At 40.2% G+C, this 14,995-nt stretch overlaps 1 protein-coding gene across 1 annotated transcript in view; it reads right to left on the bottom strand.

Moving 5' to 3' along the window:
• Positions 1–1,814: 1,814 nt before the first annotated feature.
• LOC133619382 (sodium- and chloride-dependent creatine transporter 1-like) overlaps positions 1,815–14,995 on the bottom strand; it is a 32,126-nt gene continuing 18,945 nt past the window's right edge. Inside the window, exons 5-14 of the mRNA XM_061980361.1 lie at positions 12,421–12,553; positions 11,139–11,273; positions 10,686–10,789; positions 9,070–9,194; positions 8,858–8,970; positions 5,970–6,110; positions 4,741–4,843; positions 4,547–4,647; positions 4,299–4,469; positions 1,815–2,666 (exon numbers count right to left, since the gene is read on the bottom strand). Of these exons, the coding sequence (XP_061836345.1) occupies positions 2,538–2,666; positions 4,299–4,469; positions 4,547–4,647; positions 4,741–4,843; positions 5,970–6,110; positions 8,858–8,970; positions 9,070–9,194; positions 10,686–10,789; positions 11,139–11,273; positions 12,421–12,553 (1,255 nt within the window). The 3' untranslated portion in view covers positions 1,815–2,537. The remainder of the gene's footprint in view (positions 2,667–4,298; positions 4,470–4,546; positions 4,648–4,740; positions 4,844–5,969; positions 6,111–8,857; positions 8,971–9,069; positions 9,195–10,685; positions 10,790–11,138; positions 11,274–12,420; positions 12,554–14,995) is intronic.

The following is a 14,995-nucleotide window of genomic DNA, read 5'->3' as shown; positions in this document are numbered from 1 at the left end:
CAGTGGAAACACAAACCACACAGGTCTACAGGAAACCTACAGTTTCAAGAACTAAAGGTTCCAGGAACTTAAAATTCCTGAACTTTTTTGTTGGAAAGGGCCTATTGACATCTTGGATACTTTTCTTACGCCATCAATTGAAAGGATGTTTAGGGATTATGATAGCATTTTTCAAGATGACAATACATTTTGTCATAGCGCATAAGGTAAATACAAAAGGTTGTCCAATTTGAAATTTGTGATAGGCTCCAACTACCCCCACGACCCCAAGAGGTAGTAAATGGATGGATGGATGGATGGTTCATGGCAAGACTCCAACCTGCAAAGCTGATCTGACAACAGCCAACAAAGAAAGTTGGAGAAAATTAATGAAGAGCCCTGCTTGTCACTTGTTAGGTTCATTCCTCAGAGACTGCAAGCTGCTATAAAATCGTCAAACGAGATCTGACCAATAATGCCCTGGATGAATGAGAACATCCACTGACATTGATAATGTATTCAAATAAATTCTGATAGTTTCAAGTGGCAGTACAACTATACAGTCAGTTGAAGCACTACTCAAGATTGATGACAATAGAGGGCTACCACACACAGCATCAATTACCTGCAGACGGTTGCCTTGACGACCTTGTAAATGTAGCCTACTCAGATGCCAGGATAAGTTATTTGCGTGATCTTTGCATGTTACCCCATGCCATGTTTGCCTTTTTCTTCCAGACATTCTGGGGCTCTAAGAGAAATTAATGTGCGAGTCTTGTCTAGATGGCTGCCAAGGTCAGTTAGTGGAGCTCCAAACAAAGCAAATGTGCGAGGGTGTTTTATAACAAAGGTCAGTTAACTGGGTCCCCGCATTGTTCTTCTGGTGGAAATATCACTCAGTGTATTCTCATGCATTCATGTGCTTGTGTCAAGCTGTGAGCAGATCCAAAAGGGCAGGCTGCTAGTATTCATGATACAGTTCTCCGCAGGACAGGCCGACACGATATAAACTCATCACCGTCAGATTCATCAGCTTGATTCACCTCATCACTACTGTTCCCAGGCGGTTCCCTTCAATACCCGGGTATGACCACTGAGGGGCAGTCACTTCCATCCAGATATCCTCATTTTTGCAATGATGGAGTTGCATTGCTCACTATTGGTCCACATTATCTCCTCCTCTTTTGCAGGGGGGGAATCCACCACCTTGACATGGTAGCTTCCATGGGAGCAGAGGGAGCCGTTGCTCTGACAACAGGCTTTTTATGATATTGTCTAATGAGATAGCCCGCTATACGTCACCCGAGCTCTCTACACTCCAGGACCATGTGAGTGGGGGGATTGAGTGGGAGAATGTATCACAAGACTAATAGGAGTCTGTATTTATAGACCGTAAGGGAGGCTACAGGACGAGTTAAAGGTTACTGTACATAAAAGACTGAAATGTAAATAGCGTTGGACAGTACGTGTCTGTCTCACTGTATTTAGGCGGGTGTCTGCCCACAACAAGGTGAAAGGCATAAATACTGGACCATTCAATATGGAGTGGATTATTTGTGCTTGTGGATTTGCTTCAAATGTTAAACACAAGGCTTGAATTACATTTTAAAGACAGGAACTATTGAACTCATCATGGCCGTATTTATAGTCAGCATTCACACGTCCAATTCTGCTGACATCTTGATCTCCTAACTATTTCAAGCACAAAGTATCATGTTGGCATTTTAAAATCATGACTATTGTTGTGTGCAAAGCAAATAGAAGTGCAACCAAGCCAAATTTACATTGTGAAAACAATAATAAAGACAGCAAACAAGCACTATTTAGATGTTGGTCTTTTATTGAGTATTTCAATACAGTCCACACTGTCCCCTTTCCTTCCATGTAGCGCACATTAGTCTAACTTTCTCTTGGGGTGAAAATACTGATCATGATGCAGTCTGAATATTGATAACACTGAATCACAGAGCCTAAAAAACACCGGATACTGGAGTTAGTACATAACACATTTGGAAGTGGAGATGGATTGGCTTCATTTTATATTTACAAGTGGAAGTGTTTTTTGTACAGTTGGTAGAAAACAATGGAAAGGACACCACTGCCAGGCCCTGGCTCAGCCACGCTGTACATGCATCTCAGACCATGACATTGCAGCAGCGGATACAGGGTTTCATTGTAATATTTTCAGGTAACGTTCTCAAAATGATGTGACAGTATGGGATGAGGCTATTGAAACCCTGACGGAAAGCGCCTATGTGCAACTACAAGGGACGTATCACACAAGAGACAGGACAGCACAAGAAGCAAGCATCAGAAAAAAGGAGCACTCGTCAGTTAAGTAGAGTCAAATAAGTTTTCATAATTGTATTAATGTATTATCCAATCTAATTTTTGGTCCATTTGTGTGAGTCTTATTCAATAGTTCCAAGATCGTAGGGTGCACTTTGCCCTACGAGTCCAGTGTGGTGTGTAAGTATTTTTAGTAACTGGTGAATTAGTGTGAGGGTGCTGATGTTAAAGGACAATTTTTGCTCCTGAGCTCTAAGGGGCTTTGACTATTAGATGACACTTTCAAAGAGATGGGCATTCTTGGATTCTGCAGGGGGCAGCAGTTTGGCTTCGCTTTCTGGGGCGAGGTAATCCAGGTGATGTCTGCCCCAAACTGGTGTGGTTAGGTGCTGCCATCGCTGCACGAGGAAAGATAAGGGTAAATTGATCTGTGAGGGTTCTTGGTTATCCAAGTGACTGTGTAAGCATCAGACAAGAAAGACTTGGATCATGCAGCTGGACTTGGTTGGATATTCCTGAAGACCATGCAATGGCTTTGTTATTGTTCTAATCATTAGTGATGACCATCATTGAGTGCTCTACATATCGCACAATGCCAGGGATACATGAAGAGGTGTACGTATCGGTGTCACTGAAAAGTGCGGTGAAACGACAATGTCATTGTAGTATAAAATATTCAAAACTAAAAAAAAGCACTGAGAAAGCAGACTTCCACCAGGTTCCATCTCCCAATAGTAAAGAATCATTAAAAAAAATCCTAAATATACAGTATTGGGGCGGTATAGCTCGGTTGGTAGAGTGGCCGTGCCAGCAACTTGAGGGTTGCAGGTTCGATCCCCGCTTCTGCCATCCTAGTCACTGTCGTTGTGTCCTTGGGCAAGACACTTTACCCACCTGCTCCCAGTGCCACCCACACTGGTTTAAAAATGTAACTTATATATTGGGTTTCACTATGTAAAGCGCTTTGAGTCACTAGAGAAAAGCGCTATATAAATATAATTCACTTCACTTCACTTCACTTCACAGGTGATCTAGATCACCCCATCACTTGTTCCTTATCTCATTTCTGACATTGCCTGAAAGTTTTATCAAAATCCACCCATAACTTTTTTAATTATATTGCTATTGTTCTATAACAGAATAAAATGAACAAATTGAACCATCATGTTAGTCATCAACTCTCTTTCTCTATGGGTAGAGGCGGGGTTGCTAACACACACACAGAGAAGTTTAGCCTCCTAACAAAAACGTATCGTAGTAGTAATGACCAGGATGACCCTCAAAATCTAATCAGTTCTGGTACTTTTGCTGTGTGCTGGGATTATTTATGAACTTTCAAAAGCCTGCAAACTTCTGCAGGACGGTTAGGAAAGAATTTATACTTTATATTTTACAGTTAATTCGCCTTTTCCGCTATACCGTCGATGGTTAAAGTAATTTGCACTAACACCCTTTCACTCGGAAGGTGGTTCTTGGCACTCCCAATGATCTTGACAGCCTGATGACCTTTTACAGTGGAATTTTGACAAAGGCTTGTGGGCATGAGTCTGTTATTGGCTCTCCTTACCAATCTTGTGACCTATAAAAACTTGCTGATCACCCTGATCCCATTTGTGGATTTAAAACTTAGTCCGTACCATATCTTATGCTCACATGACACATGCGTCAAGATCAAACCAATCAAAAAGGTCCTCAGTAACCCTACAGAAATGTACTTTTAGGCTTACAGTATAGCTCAGTGTTCAGGCTTGGTAACAACTGGAATAACTACCAATCAATGAAACAATACTAAGTCAATTACGTTTTCTGACGGCTACCAGCTTCAGTAGGAACAAGTAGCTGACTGTTAAAAGGTGACGTGTGATTAAGAATCTGCGAACTAGTCCAATTCCTTGAGTCAAAGGGCTAAGGAGCAATTTATTTGACAAATGGTCTTTAATGAGTGATTCAAAGAACACATAAATCTAAGGAGACACATTTGCTCTTTTATGAGAAAACATGGACATGGACATGAAGACAAATACACTGACCTCCCGCAGTGATCCTTTGCAGCGCAGCAACTTGTAGACAACAGTCAGTGGGATACAAAGCATAGAGGAAAGAGCCAATGCCCAGCCAAGCATTTCACCCCACAAGGGGTAGGTGTACACAGTGTTGTAGGTTAGGGGCTTGTAGTTCACTACATGAAAGAAGAACACTCCCTAGAAGCACACTTAAAGGTCAGTTATTTGCTACAATCAAGCAAAAGAAATAAAAAAACATACAAAGTAAAGCTTACCACACAGACAAAGGGTGTTACATAAGACCAGCACCACTTCATGTAGGGTAAGGGCTGATAACCAATCATACGGGACACATCATCCATGAAACGGTCTGCGCCTGCCAAGGACACAATCACACAGTAAGTTTGCTTTATTACCAAGATTGATGATGCTAGGAAAAGATGCATTGAATGCAAAGCCTATATCTCACCATAGACCCAAGCAATGACCACACACTCCCAGAAAGCCTGCCACAGCAGAGTGATGCCGCTGGCAGAATAGTAGTCAAACAATTGGAAGACATACATCCCTCCCTGGCAGGAAGAGAGTGAGTGGTCAGCAAATAACATATTTGATTAATACTTAATATGTGACCTATTTGAGGCCTTCCAGGCATTAAAACAAGTCAATTTTAAGGTTTTATATTCCCATTAAGCCATGAGGTACTGGGTCCAAAGAAAAATCCTTAAACGTCTTTGAAGGCAAATCATATAATAAAAATGTGTACAAACCCCTGTTTCCATATGAGTTGGGAAATTGTGTGAAAATGATTTGCAAATCATTGTATTCCATTTATATTTACATCCAACACAATTTACCAACTCATATGTAAACAGGGTTTTTAGGTACAATCACCTAAATGGAAGTATTTTGGTACCCTTTTGTAGAAAAGTATAAATAAATACTTTCTGTAGTGTCAAGGCTTAGATACGGATACTACTGTTTTTCAAAGGTTTATTAATGGGGTCATATTATGATTTTTTTCCTACATTTAAAACACTTCATTGTGGTCTACACAACATGTAATGGTGGTTCTAAGGTCCAAATTGTGCATAGAGTTTGTTTTACAGAACATATTCAAGTCGCTTTTTGATTGAGGGGCTGTTTTGTGGGCGGTCTTATTTACGTGCCAAAGTTGTCCTCGAGGCCAAGCCCGCTTCGATTGCGTCTCAACTCTGTCAGCCATGTTGTAGTTTTTAGCGCTTCCATTTTGAGTCTACTGACAGATAAGTTACAACTATACGCAACTTTGTACTAGAAATGACAACAGCAGAGGATTTTAGCATGCAAATGGATGTACGAGCCAGTCTGCCCCACAGCAAGAGGATCGAGAAAAACTACAACTGAATAGAAATGGCAGACTCACACAAAACTCTACCATATATGGAGATATCTGCTGATGTTACCAAGGCAAAATATTCCACAAAAATGCTATTTTGGACATCCTGTAAAGAGAGCAACATTGTTTCCTAAATATCTCTATCTCTCTCCAAGGTTTGATTTCACATTTTCGGCACTTAAATACACAACAACAAGTACCCACAGGTAAGAAAAGTTGGTTTTGCATTGTAGGGGACCTTTTTAATGTGATTCTCTGACAGCTTTCAAATATCATTCTAAGGACGACTGACAATTACCAGGTTAAATGGAGAATTATACCTCTGTGACCATGGACATGTCAATGAGGAAGCAGATGACGCAGCAGATGGCTGCCACCACCTCTCGCCGCAAGGAGCCCAGGGTAGATTTGGGGGGAAGCATGTCCATGATTCCAGTTATCAGACCCTCTACTCCGACAAACTGAAATAAAAACAAAAATTTAAAAAGTAAACAAAGAAAATAAAGTAGATTAGAGTCACATTGGGATACAAGTCAGAGTGTATTAATTAACTTCTCAAGGCTCTTCTGTCATATAGTTTTCATTATTCATCAAGATTTTAGATGTACATGTAACAATGTATTCACTGGGTACAATTAAAAAATTGAAACACATGATCAAAATATACAGTATATCAAAGATGCAGGGTAATATGGGATAATCGCACAATACACATTGGTTTAAAGGGGACCTATGATGATTTTAATCCACATTTAAAACACTTCCGTGGGATAATATGTTTTGGATATGCTTTGGTTTAAATTTTGCATAAATTATGCTCCACAGTCACATTTACAATAAGTTTTTTGAGTATGCCTGCAACATGTTTGATTCTGGAGGCGTTCCCGATTGCAAATTAAACCGCGCCCCTACTTCTCCAAAAGTATCATAATTGATCTTGTGAATGATTAAATATAAATCTTGAAGTCTTCACCACAATTTTTTTTCCAGACAGTCAAAAATAAACCTCATAAACATTATATAGATTCACCTAGTCACACCATTAATGTCACTGCATGTTGCACGTCAGTGTTGGTGTTATGCGCATGCCATGATTGGATTAAAAATAGTACTTGGTCCTACCTTTTTTGTGTTCCCTCATAGTCTGAAGGTGGCTGATAGCTTGACTTAATGTCCAAATAAGTACATCCACTTTGACTTAATGTCCAAAATAAGTACGCCCACCTCACTGTGATATCACAACGTAGCCAGAACAAACCCGCACACTGCATGCAAGCTCACGGCAAAATGCATTAACTTTATGATTTGATGCTTCGGCATTGTTTAACACGAGTATCCAACATTGTAACAACATTTGTAAATTAGAAAACACAAAATTCATCATACGCCTCCTTTAAAAATATTTGGATGCAGACTTAAAGGGGAACATTATCACAATTTCAGAATTGTTAAAACCATTAAAAATCAGTTCCCAGTGGCTTATTTTATTTTTCGAAGTTTTTTTTCAAAATTTTACCCATCACGCAATATCCCTAAAAAAAGCTTCAAAGTGCCTGATTTTAACCATCGTTATATACACCCGTCCATTTTCCTGTGACGTCACACAGTGATGCCAATACAAAAAAACATGGCGGATAGAACAGCAAGGTATAGCGACATTAGCTCGGATTCAGACTCGGATTTCAGCGGCTTAAGCGATTCAACAGATAACGCATGTATTGAAACGGATGGTTATAGTGTGGAGGCAGGTAGCGAAAACGAAATTGAAGAAGAAACTGAAGCTGTTGAGCCATATCGGTTTGAACCGTATGCAAGCGAAACCGACGAAAACGACACGACAGCCAGCGACACGGGAGAAAGCGAGGACGAATTCGGCGATCGCCTTCTAACCAACGATTGGTATGTGTTTGTTTGGCATTAAAGGAAACTAACAACTATGAACTAGGTTTACAGCATTTGAAATATATTTGGCAACAACATGCACTTTGAGAGTGCAGACAGCCCATTTCAGGCGCGCTAAGAACATATATTTTTCCACGATTTCAGCATTTTAAATGTGCTGTTTTTGTCCAGTAAGATACATACTAGCCTACAGTTACAGCTGAAGTGACCGATTAAAAAGATTTAAACTATTTTATGTCATTTTTCCATGTGCAATCAATCTTCACTGGAAAAAATGGCATCCCTTCATCACTGAAACTAACTATCTGTTTTTCTGGCTTCACTGGCACCATTATTAAATCAGTGGGTGATTGCTTTTGGGTGATTTATTAATTGCAAGTACTGGCTCAATCTGGACATTTGAACAGCCTTCGCATATCCGTTCCTTTCTGCCTCGATTGTGATTCTTGCCACTTTCGCATCTTTGGGCCACTGGTGCAACTTGAATCCGTCCCTGTTCGTGTTGTTACACCCTCCGACAACACACCGACGAGGCATGATGTCTCCAAGGTACGGAAACAGTCGAAAAAACGGAAAATAACAGAGCTGATTTGACTCGGTGTTTGTAATGTGTTTGAGAAAATGGCGGATTGCTTCCCGATGTGACGTCAAGTTGTGACGTCATCGCTCCGAGAGAGAATATTAGAAAGGCGTTTAATTCGCCAAAATTCACCCATTTAGAGTTCGGAAATCGGTTAAAAAAATATATGGTCTTTTTTCTGCAACATCAAGGTATATATTGACGCTTACATAGGTCTGGTGATAATGTTCCCCTTTAAATACTTGGATGCAGTGGAACTGCCATGCTATACAACTCCTGAGTTAAGGAATGTCAAAGCAGTCTGACAGAAAATTACATATTTTATCCTTGTTTTGGACATTTTATAATTTTATAGAATATACCAACAGATGAACAGCCTGTTTCAAGAAAGACAATCTCCAAAATAACCTGAAAAGAAGACTGTTGTAGCCGTTTTCATAAGATTTAGTCAAAGCAATGCGGTCGTCACAAGAAAAGGTGCAAACGGCATGGGGAAGACAGTAGGCAATCAACAGAAAGTGAGAGTGCATGAATAAACAGTAGAATGACCCTCTGTGTGAATCAGACAGAAGCTCATTGACAAATCTAGAGGCTGTTAAACAATGTAGGCACTAACAGACACTCAACAAATTGCTGCGGCAAAATGCAACGCTAAAACTGGACAAACAATTGTACATGATTGTGTAACAAGGAAATGTATTTGTGTTATCATGCAGTCTACATTACCTGACTGTCGAGGCCCAATATGAGCAACATAAAGAAGAAGAGTGCAGCCCAGAGCGGGGCCATTGGCATCAGAGTTACAGCCTTGGGGTACGCTATAAAGGCCAGGCCGGGTCCTACGTATGAACAAACAGCATTTAGCAAATGTCCTGGATAGTGCGTTCAATAGATTTGGGATTTTTAGCATACACTTTGTGGTAAAGCTGTAGACTTACCACTCTCAGCTACCTTACTGATGTCCACACCTTGCTCTGCAGCCATGAAGCCCAACACAGAGAACACGACAAAGCCAGCAAAGAAGCTGGTTCCACTATTAATGAGGGCCAGCACAAACGCATCTCTGGGCAAAAGAAGATATAGGAAAAAAGATATTAGGAGAATAGCATAGAAACACAACAGAAATTATTATTCTTAATACACTGAAACATATAAAAAAGGGCAGAATAAATACTGGCAACAGAATGAGTGGGTTGGGATGATACATAGGAGATAAATATAGCTAGACAAGCTGCTGTACAAAGCAAATATGGCAACGGCAAGTTTGGCTGAGGGTCTGAGGGGAGAGAGGGTGAAAGACCTAATGGCTACTTACTAGATCTAAACATATCCCTCGCTGGATTAAACACACATGCTTGTACAAATACGGAAACTATGAACTCAGATTCTCTTTTTAAAAAGTTAACAGCACAATTACAATGTTGACATGAATAGCTTAGTAATGAAATGGTCTGGAAAGACCTGGCCAGACAAATTCCCACTATGACTTAGAGGAAAGTAATGGGATTAATGATTGATGGTCATTAATACATTTCTGCCACTGCAAACCGCACTCATTCAACAGACGCATGTTCTATCAGTCCGAGAGAGCACCCACGGGAATCCTAATGCACGTGCATATACAAAACAAGTGAGTGATGGAAGCTAGGGTTAATAAAACAGCATATAGCTCGACCACGATAATAAAATATAATCCAAGGCCACATTTAGCGGCCCAGGAAGTTAAAGAGATAAACAATCAAGTCAACACTTACTGCAGCACAAATATGTTAAACGTTGTGATAGCTGCTGAATATGTAAATCATTGTTTTTGCATGAACCTGCATCTTTGAGTGATTCGTTTACTTAAACGGCTATTTTGGATCCACTAAAGGACAATCTAATGTGTTTCAATCCACACTATTTCATTCTATGTCATTGCCATCATACTGTATGTCAGTGATGTAAGTATGAAATGAAAACGATCAAAACATTTAAGGCACATGGACTAAATTTACAGTATGCATGCATAGTCATTTGTGAGCTGGTCTATGTGTAAATATTAAGCACAGCTAAGTTGAGATAGCGTAAAATGTAAATTCATCTTTCAACTACCAATTAAGGTCAAGACTGGGAACATGTTAGAGGTCAGAGTATTCATGATGTTATACTTACTACAGACGTTCCAAATATGCAAGCAGCAAGCAATGAGATGTACTAAAATGATCTGCTTTACTTTTGCAGGGCTTTGTCACGTAAGGGTCTATATTTGTTTACATATCTCAGATGGCAACAACAGTTTGAGTGTTAAGCTACAGTAAATGGAGCTACCAGAGTTAGAAACAGACAATTAATCACCCTGCTTTGTGGGAGACATTCACCTTCTACTACCAGTGTCTATTTTGTATTACACATTTGAGAAGGTGCTACAGTTTTGAAATACTATCCCTGACTATCACACAGAAAAGTTACTTTGTAATACTCGGGTTAAAAGGTCACAGGGAGTAGCATGAATAGTATGTCTGATGCTTGAGTTATGTTGACCTCTTTGCAGTTTGACCGTGTTTAAACTCACTGGTAACAGTTGTTATGGAAGCGGTTGTAGCTGCCCAGTGCAGTCAGGGCACCCAGCCCGATGGCATAGGAGAAGAAAATCTGGGTACCAGCATCAATCCACACCTACCACAAAGGAGTAACAATGTTTTGAATTGCAGGATTTGGTATAGACTTCAGCCAATCTTTGTAATTAGTATTATGATAAAATCTTACCAGGCAGGTGGATTAGATTGATCATTACAGATATGTCATATTGCAAACGACAAATTGTCAAGCTGCACCAACCGCTATAACATATACTTATCACACAGGACTAATTAATCAATAATCCCTTTTTGCAAAAGTTTCTCAACGTTTTCAATGTGCTCTTTGCCAGATACTTTTGACACAAACTCTGGCCTCTTTGAACCAAGAGGCTACAATGCCTCGGACAGAATGTATAGACACTTAAATGCAAATATATGAGCTGTACCTGTGCTTCTCCCAGTTTGGACCAATCTGGTTTTAGGTAATATAAAATCCCATCTAGAGCTCCAGGTAAGGTGACACCATGGGCCAACAGAACAACCAGAACCACATAGGGGAACAGAGCTGTGAAGTATACAACCTACAGGAAGAAGAACAATACAATAAATGCAGAGCAGATACAGGAGACAGTTGGGTGATTATGGTGGATAGGAGAAGTTCAAGTGTTATGTGTCTGACATTGTGAAAGTTAACAGTAAGCTGTAGCTCTTCAAATTAAATGAAGTGCGTAAAAAAGATGTGTTTGTATTGACTGTAAACAGGCTAAATGATACAGGTCAGTGCTTTTTAATGTGCTCTATTTGTTATGGTCAAATGTAACTGCACCAAAGTATGTTTTTAGCACTTTGATGATTAAGCAATTACCTGCTTTGTAAATACTCAAGTCTTATGCCCATTAGGTCCTCGGTGTAGATGTGTAATGGGCCCTGTCATGTAACTTTGAAGAAAAGGTAGCCTGTAAATGGAAAGCCAGACAATTTGTAAACCTCCTGCAATAGCAGGGGTTTTTGGCAGACCTTTTCAAACGTTGTCTTTGACAGCTTATGATAAAAAAAGCGGCACCCTGCTACCCAGTAAAAGTCCAAGCTAACTTGCAATGGTCAAAGTAAAGTACTGAGAAAGCACATATTTGCCTTGAACTGGGGGTGAGCATGGCCTCGTTCCAAATTTCAAATTTCTACATGGATGACCTTTGCTAATCCGCTTACAGCTAGCTAGTTCTTTCATTCTTTTTCGCTTTCTTTTGAGCTCTACCTACTCTAAAGATACAAATATCAAATAAATAAACATGTACATTTACTTGGAAAAACAATTCTATACTTGGCATGACAATTAATTAAACACTAACAAGTACATTGAAATGTTAATTAGATCATCAGTGTACGTTTACAATCAGACTGAAGCAATGAACTTGAATATTGACATTTCTTAACATTAAGAAAAATTGTAATAAGCAACCACACAATGAGGAGAAGAATGTGCGCTTGTATGGGTTTCAGTCTAGACACTGATCCTCTCACTACACCAAAGCTGATTGGGGGTTAAAGGGGAAAATGCCGCAATTATTTTCAGCTATTGTGTGGAACTACACAAATATTAGTCTGCACCCTGTGAACCGTGATTGGCAAAAGACCGTATATAAATATACAATAAATCTTTGCTCTATAAACCCAAAACATGGTACTCATCATTGAGATTTGTAATTTGTAAAGCAAGACAAAACATACCTTGCCTGTAGATTTAACTCCCTTCCACATGCAGAAGTAAACAATGATCCAGGTGGCGAGGAGACAGAGCACCATCTCATAGCTGATGTTACCGGGCTCATGAAGACCGCCAGAAAGACGGAGAACTTTACGTCTGTGAGAAAGAATGGTAGGTTTCAAAACAAATATCAAGTGAAAGAGAACCAAACAGATGTTGACAAAGTCAAGGCCAAATTTTAAAAACAAGAAAAACATTTAAAAATAAACTTTTTTATTTATCATAAAGGGTTCATTAACTATAACAACCCTTACTCAAAGTACTCAATTTTAAAGTATTAGGATTTGATATGGAGTTTGGTCATTGCTATAAGAACTACCGGTACTTTCATCTCCTTTGAGAAGATTATTTCAAAGATTTTGGTCTGTATGTGGGAATTGTTGTCATTCATCTAGTCAGCTGTCACTGATAGGCTTGGCTCTCAAGCAATGGGCTACTCATAGGCGTGTAAGGAGTTGAGGTTCCTTCTTTATGGACTGTGCTTTACGTACTGGGGGAACAGCAATGCTGAAATTATATATATATATATATATATGTCTTAATAAGGTTATCCAAAAAATAGTGCTCGATACCGTAGTAGAGCGCAATATATGTATGTGTGGGAAAAAAATCACAAGACTATTTCATCTCTACAGGCCTGTTTCATGAGGGGGGGTACCCTCAATCATCAGGAGATTTTAATGGGAGCATTCGCATACCATGGTTTATATAGGGCACAGAGTGGGTGGGTACAGGCTGGCGTAGGGGCGTGGTGATTGGCTCATGTGTTACCTAGGAGGTGTTTCCGTCTATGGCGGCATGCTGTTACAATTTCGCTGCGCTTGTTGAGGGATGACAGGTCTGGACGGTAAATAATAAACAGTTTCTCTTTCAAGCATAGGTTGCATCTTTTATTACCACTATTGTAAGGTGTGCTGGATGCAAGAATTTGCCATGTTATTGAATATTCAACATTATTGTCTTTGAGGTCCCAAATGTGTTTGCTGAGTTCTGTGGTATTTCGCAGGTTTTTGTTCCTGAAAGAAGCCTTGTGATTGTTCCATCTGGTTTTGAATTCTCCCTCGGTTAATCCTACATATGTGTCGGATGTGTTAATGTCCTTGCGTATTACCTTAGATTGGTAGACAACTGATGTTTGTAAGCACCCCCCGTTGAGAGGGCAATCAGGTTTCTTTCGACAGTTACAGCCTTTGCTGGTTTTGGAGTCGCTCTGTCTGGGGGCCGACGGCTCATTTGCAATTGTTTTGTTGTGGTTTGAGATGATTTGTCGTATATTGTTCATGCAGCTGTAGCTCAATTTAATGTTGTTCTTGTTGAATACTTTTCTTAGGGTGTTGTCTTTGGGAAAGTGTTTGTCAATCAGATTGAGGAATTTGTGTCCAATGTTAGTTGAGACGTTTTTTGCTGTATGGGGGGTTGTACCAGATGATGTCGTTTCGTTTTCTGTTCTTTTTTGGCTGGTTTCCTGGCGTGGGTTCATAGGTGAGGGTGAAATTATATCCGCTTTCATCAAGGGCTTTTTGGTACGGGGGGGTTGCTTGGTCAAATCCAGCTTTGCTAGATGACAGCATCGATAGCCTTTTATTGATTCCGGTAGGTATTCTTTTCGTGGTGGTGGGTGGGTGGTTGCTGTCATGGTGCACGTATTGGAGTGTTGTGTTGGGTTTCGTGAATGGTTGGTAGCTGTTATTTCTCAGGTTGAAAGTGACGTCAAGGAAGTTGACGGTTTGCTTGTTGGCTTCAATCGTGATCCGTAGGCCGTTCTCTTTGAAAATTTGGCATATGCGCTTCTTGGTATTCTCGCTGCTCCTTGGCGAGGCGCGACACACTGCCAGTCCGTCATCACGGTAAATACCAAGGTTCAGATTGAGGCTAGCGAGCTGGGAGAGGAGGAAACTCCCAACGAGTTCACACGTTTCTGCTCCGTCAAAACTTCCCATAGTGACGTCAAATGTTGCATTGTTCTTTTTTTGCCATGGTGTACTGTTGTGGATGAGAATGGAGTTTTTTGCGTGGATGATGATGTTTCTTTCGTTGCCTGTGATTGAGTCGTAGTCTGAGGCGAAGTCTAGTGCTTGAGTCAGTAGGTCTTGCGTGATGGAAGGGTAAAATTCCTCGATATCAAAGGAGATAAAGTTGTGCTGTTGTTTGTCTTGGATGTTGTTGAACCATTTGATTACTGCTGCTGTATTTCTCCATTGGTTGAGTGGTGTTTTGTCCTTGATTTTTGTGTTGACTCTGTCCAGGATTATTTTGCTGATTTTTCCTATTTCAGATTTAGTTGGGTTTATTAGTCGGCATGTTGGGTTATTTGCGAAGTTGGGTTTGTGGTCCTTCAATGTGATAAAGGCTTCCTTGTTGGCTGTGGCGTCCACCCTGTCCTCAATGTCCAGTTCAGCCGCGATCCTTTTATTTTCCAGGTGGATGTTCTGTAAGGTGTTGGGTTGCGCTTTTTTGTATGATTTGGTGATGCTTCTGTCCAGTAAGGTGTGGTGTTCTGGTATGTCCATTCTGTAGAAGTTTGTGGTTTTATCGGCA

This window comes from Nerophis lumbriciformis, linkage group LG01, assembly GCF_033978685.3.
Source record: "Nerophis lumbriciformis linkage group LG01, RoL_Nlum_v2.1, whole genome shotgun sequence".
NCBI classification, from domain to species: Eukaryota; Metazoa; Chordata; class Actinopteri; order Syngnathiformes; family Syngnathidae; genus Nerophis; species Nerophis lumbriciformis.
This window is presented reverse-complemented; position numbering and strand designations above follow the sequence as displayed.